At 47.4% G+C, this 10,035-nt stretch overlaps 1 protein-coding gene across 1 annotated transcript; it reads left to right on the forward strand.

Annotated features, from left to right (window-relative positions):
• The first annotated feature begins 863 nt into the window (after positions 1-863).
• LOC124654041 lies at positions 864-2,493 on the forward strand. Its single transcript, XM_047193075.1, has one exon. It carries the CDS (start codon positions 1,043-1,045, stop codon positions 2,072-2,074), a length of 1,032 nt encoding a protein of 343 aa, XP_047049031.1. The 5' UTR covers positions 864-1,042; the 3' UTR covers positions 2,075-2,493.
• Positions 2,494-10,035: the final 7,542 nt, after the last annotated feature.

Genomic DNA, 10,035 nt, shown 5'->3' on the forward strand with positions numbered 1-10,035 from the left:
AGGTAGTTGATAGATAAGTACATGCCAATTATCAAAATTTTAAAATTAGGACCTCATACTCATAACTCATAAGTGAACGAGAGTAGGCAACCCACATATCAATAGAATTAGTAAGGGTATGACCGTATGGGTATATCCATTGGTACAAAGCTATACTGATATCCTACTCATGGTTTAACCGATAGGGTATGGGTATAATCCATCGATATAACATTATGCTCATACGCAACCTATGTGGGTATGGTATCTGAGGGTACCCGTACCTATGAATACAATTGCCATCCTAATCTGAACATTTGCCGAAAGTAATGTGACCTCGACAAAACAATTTGAAAATCTAAACCCTAAATTTAGAGCTAATAAGGGTTTAGCCAAATTTGTGCAGGCTGGCTGACTTTGATGATTTGACGCTGACTTGCACTGCTCTGGCTTCATTCTAATTGGCGCCAAACACAAGGATCACTTGTTTCGAAATAGTTTGCCAACGGGTTGGACGCGACATTAATTTTGTGAAAGAGTTTTATTTAAATTTTTAAAAGATACCCAACTGACCAGTCATATGAGCTGGCTAGCTGCACTTCCAATGGGCTGGCAGTGAGGCTAATGCATAACATTCTCTATGGACCAAAGGAGAGTGACAGAGTATCCATCCACACACCACACTGGTATTATCCTGCTACAAAGAAGCCTCAGCCGTTCTCATGCACACAAATTCTAGTTTTGCTCCTAACTGTGATCAGATTCATCACCCACAACTCACCAACCTATCAAACAAACATCTCACAATCAAATATTTCTACTCGCAATCAAATATAGGAGTACATTCCCTTGTTTTGTTTCCCTCCAAACGGAGTCCAAGTAGTATTAGTCTAACAACCACTGCCACGCCTCTCCCCAAGTCCCTATCTATCAAAGTCTTATCTAGTCTAGCTATAAATACTGCTACGAAATTCCAAACCCAATCCCGAAGATCCTAACCTCCAGAGAAAAGAAAGTTGAGATTTTCCCTCCGTTTGTTGCTTGTCCAAAGGCGTGCACGACCATGAAGCCGCGTGCGGCTGCGGCGGCGGCGCTTTCCTCGGCAGTGCCGGCCAAACTCCGGCCGCACCTCCCGCGCATCACCGCCTTCCTGATCGTCTTCTCCGTCGGGTACTCGCTCGGTATCGCGTCGTCGTCGACTCGTCCCACGCCCAAGCCGTCGCAGACCGTCATCCGGCCGCACGCCGCGCACCTCACCGCCGGCTTGGGCGCGACGACCACTAGCGGCGTCGCGGTGTCGTCGTCCAACGGCACTTTTGGTGCAGGCTACCCGCGATCGCCGCCGCACGACCTGTTCCGGTTCAGAGACGAGTGCCGGGAGGCGGTGCCGAGCGACGCCGTGGTGCAGACGCTCATAGACAAGCTGTTCGACGGCGAGAGCCCGTACGCGAGCTTCCCGCCGGAGCACACCGCGGCGCTGCTGCACCCAGCAGCGGCGCGGCCCCGCGGGTGGGGGTCGACGGGGGCGGTGTTCGCGGACCTGATCGAGGAGGTGCGGCCGGAGACGATCCTGGAGCTGGGCGCGTTCCTGGGCGCCTCGGCGCTGCACATGGCGGCCGTGGCCCGGAACCTCTCGCTGTCCCCGGCCATCCTCTGCGTGGACGACTTCCGCGGCTGGCCGGCCTTCCGCGGCCGCTTCCGGCGTGACGTGCCGGCGCAGCGGCACGGCGACGTGCTGCTGCTGCCGCAGTTCATGGCCAACGTGGCGGCGGCGGGGGCCGAGGACCGGGTCCTGCCGCTGCCCTTCTCCACGGCGTCCGTGCTCACGGCGCTGTGCCAGTGGGGCGTGTACGCGGACCTCATCGAGGTGGACGCCGGGCACGACTTCCACTCGGCGTGGGCGGACATCAACCTGGCCTGGGCCGTGCTCCGCCCCGGCGGCGTCATGTTCGGCCACGACTACTTCACCGGCGCCGACGACCGCGGCGTGCGGCGCGCCGTGACGCTCTTCGCGAAGGTCAAGGGCCTCACCGTCCGGCCCCACGGCCAGCACTGGATCCTCTCGGCGAAGCCGCACGGCGACGCCCGGCGATGACTCCTGCATGCTCGATCTCCACAGTACCTGTGTGATTGTGCGCGCCCGTCGCCGTCACCGGCGGGGCCGGCCGCGCACTCGCGCGCGCGCGGGCCGTCCAGTGGAGACGTGGAACCTCGCCATACGTGTCCAGCCTTAGCCCCGTCCGTGAGCAGGATGAAAAGCTTACGTAAGTATACGTTGTCCTTTGAGTCTGGTCTCTGGTGTTCGTTTTAACCGCCATTTTTCTCTCCACACACATATTCTTCTTAATTACACACAAGCTTTTGAGAATGTTAGGTGCTGGATCATCACGATCACGCACGGCCATTGTTGTACATCAAGGTAGATGGCTAGTTGTTGGTGCAATTGTTCCTTTTTCCTATCAGATATATAAGCTCAGTGATTCGATTTATCTATACAAGAGGATATCACTTTTTTCTAGAATCCGGCAAAGAAAAAGTAGGGTTGTTCTTTCGGTACGGAGATAGTATACTGAAAGATCGATCGGCTAGGGATGGGTGGTGATGTGGGACGTTGGTGGTGGAGGATGATGTGGTTCGCGCACCGTCCGGAGGAAGAAGATAGAAGATGGAAGAAGGTGAGATGGTGCCACCGAAAGCGAAGAGGACGACGCACTGTACTCTAGCCGCTGGTTGCTTATAGCATGGGAACGGAAATGGGAGCGTGGTGGCGAAATTTGGTGGCTCCTTCATTAAACCTGTTTGTTTGGTCATCATCGTCGAGTAATTCACAAGTCATAATCACGTGATCGACGGACTGACGATCGAGCCTGATCGAGTCCGTGGATGTCGATGGTTTAAGACTTCTTCACGCGGACGCCTCCATGTCGATGGTTTAATCGCTTCGGGGTACGTGGAGGACACGCACCACGGTGTATCTCGCACGAAAGTCAGAAGCTTTGAACTGATGAATCCAGAACGTTTGATGATTTCTCTTTGCATTGGCTACCCGATCCAAGACAATTGTGTGTATGTGACGTCTGAATCGGTCAATATAAGAGAGCGGGTGTTTGTTTAGGGTGTACTTTGTCTGTGCACGAAATCGCTAGGTTTCATCGAGTGCCAATTCATCTTAGATTATCGAAACTTGATGAAACTGAATAACACCTTACAACACGGATCTCAAAGCATGAAACATGGTGATACCGGTGGCACAAACATGGACAGCAAGTCCCGTGCACGAGACGGAACTATTTGACGTCTTTAGAGCAAGAACAATAGTGTAGCTAGCAGCCGGCTATAACAATTTGCCACATCATCTATAGTTAACTTATAACTAGCATGTACAATAGTGAGCTATAAAAGTATACTACTTTTATAATACATGACCCACCTTTTAGTCTCACATAGTGCCTAAGAGCACGTGCTAGAGCTGGCTATTAGATAAGAGCTCACTTCCCTTCTCTCTCCTAATCTCTCTCCTCCAATTAAGCAAACTTATAATATTTTATTTCTTATAGACAGCTGACCGTACCTTATTGTACTTGCTCTTATGAATATGGTCAAAGTTTTTGGATGACATCTCTAGCCCATGCCTCAAAATTTGGAGGAAGGTAGTTTAGGACATCTCTAGCCAATCACTCAAAATTTAGAGGAGTAAAGGACACTTTATCCATTAGATGAGTAAATTTAGTCTTCTAGAAAATAGCCGTTTGTAGTTGATCCCTCATACTAATTCATTAAAAACAAATTCATACCATATTGAACACAAATTTAGATAAATTTGGCTCAAACTAGTACATTCAACTTGATTAAACTACTAGGATAAACTAAAATTTAACCTAAATCGTTCGTCGCTGCTAGTGATGTCCTCATCTATCGTTTTCTTCGTGGAGTTGTCGGTGTCTGAACTGAGGTCGACGACAACACACCGGATAGCCTAGCTTCACCGGTCTTCGCTGCCTTGTACAAACATACTCTTGGCGCTCCTCCTCTACGTGGTTCGGATACCGATGAAGATGGGAGGATACGTCCATTTACGTACACAGGGAAGGGTAGGGAAGGGACCTGTTGATGATATGCTCTGGAACGGCGGCGCCGCACGCAGCCGGTGTCGTAGTGTCATGCATGTTTGGCAGGGCGGCGGATGGGAGAGTGGAGTTACGACATAGGCTAGCGGCGGGCATCGAGGACGAACGGTGGGCGCGCGACACGATGAAGCTAGCTTCTGCTGGTTGGGCCCTCCATGAATCGTCCGGTTGAGCATGTTCATCAATCCAGCTGGGGTGTGTGTTTGGATAGTAGGGGTCGGACTTAAACGCACGGCCAGCGGCACGGGAGCGGCCGCTTGTGTTGGAGTCGGAAACTGGCCGAGAAACTGAAATTGATCTTTTGGATGGTGGCAAAGAAGTCAAGAACCCAAATAGGCTGTCTTTTCCCAAGAGGTGAAACGTTGTCAATTTCTGAAAGGACTTTCTTCGAGATGAATTTTGGAAGAAATTTATGGTTTGTTTGACTCAAAGGATTTGTAAAGAAATTTGTATCATTCTTACCCATAGGATTTTTTGGTATGTAGGTCATTTGATTCAGAGGATTGAACCCCCCAAAATTCCTATAGATCCGTACACTATAATCTTATAGGATTTCTAACAAAAGTTTAGACCATTCGAAAAAAATATGTCTATGACAACTAGCACAGGCACTCAATCTCTATTTAAAATTCCCCGCATTTTTCATGTGATGCAATCAAACGATTCCTGCAACTGATTCCTGTATTTTTTTAATCCTGTAGGATTTCACATGGCATGACGTACTATTTCAGTGTTTTTTCTATTTCTATACTTTCAAAATCCTTTGAATCAAACGGACCCTTAAACTCCATATTGGTAGAAGAAGAAAATTTAATGGCGGGGCGATACTAGGACCGAGGTGTCCTGCCATTTCCATTCCCAGATTCTTTTAGGCCTTGCCGGTTGCCACAGGTTAGATCAGGCGGAACTGATAAACACCACGTAAGACCCAAGCCCACACTGAGGCCTCTGGACTCTACACTAGTTGCCTCCATGGTGGGCCGGCAGTGGGTCGACCAGCGCGGTCCGTCAACACCTAGCTATCGTTGCGGTACGGCGCTCTCGAGCCTCATCTTGGATATGTATCCTGAATTCCTGATGATGCATGCATACATCGTCTAGCATCGATCCATCCATCACCGTCCACGTCACACGTTTGCGAAGCTGTGAACGCGCGTGGTGCATGGTCGAGTCGGCGTACGCCGGTACTGCATGGGGAACCGCGGCAGTCCGGCGGCCGGTGGACGGTTCGAAGATCGATGACAACGACACACACTCTGGCCACTAGGCCTCTTCACCGTTTCCACGCAGATTGTACTTCCTCCCTCACTGTCGCTGACGTATGTTTTAGTTTTCTTGGTAGATTTACTTGTTTTGGTTCGCATGTAGTGATGTAGTCTATTTTTATTACGTAAATTGACTTATCATGGTAAATGTCTAACCGGTCTTATCAGTGGCTGGAGTGAATGGTGTTAAATGGAACAAAACTTTGCAGGTTAGATGAGTAAGACTTTCTTATACTCAAGGGAGTTAGAGGGGTGCAAATTTTACTCTTCGACTTCTCGGTCTCTTATACTCAGTCTTCGAACTAATCAATAAGTAAAATATTCCATGATTGGCGCACTCCCCAGACCCCCCCCCACACACACACACACCGACAACACCAAACCCACTCCTACGTCGGCACCAGCAGCTTAGAGATGGCCGGATCCTCCGGCTCGGGTGTGAATCGAGCTCGAGCCAACTGATGTGGACATGAATATCTCTGATACGATCAAATACGGTACAATATTTCTACATGTATTGTATTTGGTCGTATCAGAGTTATTTGATCGTATCAGAGATATTCATGTCCACATCACAAAACCTATGCTATATGCGCTCGAGTTTGGCTCGTCTACATCCGAGACCCCTGTCCGGGCATCTATTTAACATGAGAACGACCAAAATCGATGATGTCACCCGTAGTGTTGCCGGGACCGAGGGCCATTCTCGGACGAACTAGTTGAACAGTCGCGCTTTAGCATAGCTACCGGGCGCATCTATCAACATTCAACAGTACTACTACAATGCATGACACGTCGGTCTCACACGGTCTCAGCGAGTACATATCGATTGTTCACCTTAATTTTCCTCTTTCTGCCTCCTACGTTTGCATGCATGCATGCTTACGGTAGCCGCGCGCTATGTCCTCTTACATAAATAAATCCATCTAGTTCCCAATAGAGCGATTGTAGCTTCGCACACTAGCTAGCCAGATTCCACCACGAATTCCAGTGGCACTAGTAGAAAACCTCTCATCCATCTAAGCCTTTAGTACCGGTTCCCTTACGAACCGGTACTAAAGGGGGCATTAATACCGGTTTCGTGCGTGGGACATCAATACCGGTTCGTTATGGACCTTTAATACCGGTTCGTAACAGGAACCGGTATTAAAGGGTTTGGGCCCGATTTCCAGGCGGTGGTGGGGCCAGGGTTGCACCTTTAGTACCGGTTCGTGTAAGGAACCGGTACTAAAGGGTCCGTGCCTATATGATCGCGCGGCAGCGCCCAGCTCCCTGCATATATCTCATTCTCACTTCTCCTCTCACATTTCCAAATATTCTCCACCTCTCACACTCCAATAATCTTTATTTTTCTCCACCATTTTAACAAGATTAACGGCATATATCTATCCAAGGGTTAGCAATATCATCCTTCCTTCCGGCGTTCCTAATTTAGCTCAGTTCTTTGGTAGTTTTAACTCGTACTATTTTTGTAGTGCAAGCAAGGTGTTCGATTAAATGCCTAAGTTAGTGATTTTATTTTTTATATGCAATTTGAGCTGAAATTATGGTATGTTTTGTAGGTTTTAATTAGTATCATCCCCGTCCTTACCGCTGTCGATCGCCAGCGTCGTCCCCTAGATTTTAATGATTTTTGATATACATATAAAATGCAGATGAGTCGACAATGGATGTACGGTGACCGGTGCCATCCCGAGTTCATTACTGGCATGCATTATTTTCTCAACGTGGCTGAGGCAAACAGGCGGTCGAATGGTTTCATGTATTGTCCATGTAGTTCCTGTAAGAATATGAAGGATTACTCTACCTCGAAGACCCTTCACGTCCACTGCTGGAGAATGGTTTCATGCCCAGCTATAATTGTTGGACCAAGCACGGAGAAAGAGGGGTTATATTGGAAGACAACGAAGAAGAAGAGGATAGTGACAACTATCCCTTATTCATCGAAGACGGTGGTAGAATGGGGGAAGACGAAGGCTGAAGAAGAGCTCATTTTCGATGAGCCGATTTTTGATGACCCGGATGACGATTTGGGTCGGGCCATTCTTGATGCGAAGATAAACTGCGGAAATGAAAAGGAGAGGTTGAAGTTGGAGAAAATGTTAGAGGATCACAACAAACTGTTGTACCCAAATTGCGAAAATGGTCGGAAAAAGTCTGGGTACCACGCCGGAATTGCTGCGGTGGAAGGCGGAGAATGGTACTTCCGACAAGGGATTTGAAAAGTTGCTGAAAATAATAAAGAAGATGCTTCCAGGGGAGAACGTGTTGCCCTCTAGCACGTACGAAGCAAAGAAGGTTGTCTCGCCCTCTAGGATTAGAGGTGCGGAAGATACATGCATGCATCAATGATCGCATCCTCTACCGCGGGGAGTACGAGAATTTGAATGCATGCCCGGTATGTAGTGCATTGAGGTATAAGATCGGGCGAGATGACCCTGGCGATGTTGAGGGTGAGTCCACCCCCGGGAAGAGGGTTCCTGCGAAGGTGATGTGGTATGCTCCTATAATACCACGGTTGAAACGTTTGTTCCAGAACAAAGAGCATGCCAAGTTGTTGCGATGGCACAAAGAGGACCGTAAGAAAGATGTGATGCTGAGACACCGAAAGTGACAGAGATACCTTTCGAGAAGACACTAGATCGGGAGAAAGTTGTGCGTACCGTTGACAATCTATATGAACCTGTAACAACGCCGCCATCTGACTATGCGCGTTCTATTGAAAGGTCGTATGACAAGATGATCGAGGCGACAAAACCCGTTCAATCGGGTATCAGGGAGATAAAAGGGATACACAGTGTCTACCAGCTCGGACAACAACCCGTTCAATCGGTCGCCCCTCTCAAGGTGTTTGACGGGAAGACCGTTCAAAGTTCTCGACAAGACGCAACCGATTACGCCTTAGCTGAACGAGCATATCAGTTTGTTCAAGGGAAAGATTTGGTCGAGAATCTCAGGAAGGTACCAACATGTATGCGTAACTTGCATTCGTGGTACCTTAAGGCCTCAAAGGAAGGGATCCAGACTATCATGGTGCGAGTTAGGGAAGAGCACTACTTCCGGAGTACTTGTGTGAACGTTGACTTCGCCGAACTCTTTCGGTTATACAATCTCCGGGCCCTCGACAAATCAATCATCGGTTGCTATTGTCCGTAAGTGATTTATTTATTTAATTTGAGAAGTCGTTCATTGTCTGCAGATTATAATCTTTTGTGCGCTATATTATGCAGATCGAAGATGCTCGAATGCAAAAGGGACGATATCACAGACATTGGGTTCATTGACCCGAACACAATGCATGTTAAAACCATAGAGAATCCCCTCTATAACAAGGATACACCGCAGACTTTGCTAAGGTTTTTGAAGCGACAACGTGACAAAAAGCTAATACTTTGGCCTTACAACTTCGAGTGAGTCTTACTGTCTTATAACACATTATATTTTGCTCACCGTATGTCAAAATTTTAAATAATGACTTATATATATGACACTACATATTGAAACGTGCGTAGGTTTCACTTTATTCTTCTCGTCATAAATTTGGAAATTGGAGAAGTTGAAGTCTTGGACTCACTAAGCAAAAAAAAGGATCTATACGTGTCTTGTTTTTTAATGCTCGGAAGGTAATTTTAATTCTTATCGGTTTGTTTCGTTAATTTCCTGCTTTGAACTAATTGATGACTCTTTTATGCATTTTCTTTTGTCGAGCAGCGTATGGCAAACTTTCATCAAGGAAGATACGTCCCGTGAATGGACACCGAAGCTGCGATGGCGTGCGAAAGTAAGTAGTACTACCTAGGTCCACACACCTTTTAATTATCATACTTGACTATTGTTTGATTGAATTATATTCTTGTAAAGAAATGCCCGCAACAACCTCCGGGGACCGATCTCTGTGGATTCTTCGTTTGCGAGTACATCCGCAGAATTGTCAACGAGAGAACGAATAATGAAAGAAATAAAGAGGTACAAAAACAATCTTCACAAATTTGTTTTGTTATCATAAGTTGTGCTGAGTTTCAGTAATAGTTGTTTCATGTATTCATTTGTATCTTATTCTTTTATAGTTGGCAAGAAAGCGGAACAAGCTCTCAATCGATGACTGCTTCATAGCAATAGGCGAGGAATTGGCGGGATTTTTCCTTCGGGACGTCATACCACCACTCGCAGAGCACCACTATGAATGAAGATGTACATGTTACATATATAGTTGACTCGAAGAGTACCACTATGCTACATGTAATAGACATATATAGAGTACGCCTCGGAGAGTACCACTATGCATGAAGATCGATCTTCATGCATAGTGCTACTTAATTTGCGATCTTATGCAATAACATGTGTGTTATATTATATGCACCAACTTGCTATGCATCATCTTGATCTTCATGTACTACCTAAACCCAAACGCGTTTCGGTGCATCGACGCGATATGAAACAAACCGATATCCCTAAACCTCTCCAAAACCCTAAAAAGCCAATTCTCGCTCGCGGCAGAGATTTGGGCAAATTCCCTGCCGCGGGGAACCTTTGGTACCGGTTCGTATTACCAACCGGTACCAAAGATCCTTAGCCCCGAGCTCTCCTGGTGGCCCACGTGGAGGCCCCTTTTATACCGGTTCGTAAGCAACCGGTACGAAAGGGGGGGGGCTTTAGTGCCGGAA

This window comes from Lolium rigidum, chromosome 5, assembly GCF_022539505.1.
Source record: "Lolium rigidum isolate FL_2022 chromosome 5, APGP_CSIRO_Lrig_0.1, whole genome shotgun sequence".
NCBI lineage: Eukaryota > Viridiplantae > Streptophyta > Magnoliopsida > Poales > Poaceae > Lolium > Lolium rigidum.

Coding starts and splice junctions, on each gene's coding strand:
- LOC124654041 (XM_047193075.1), top strand. CDS start 1,043: ATGAAGCCGCGTGCGGCTGCGGCGGCGGCGCTTTCCTCGGCAGTGCCG.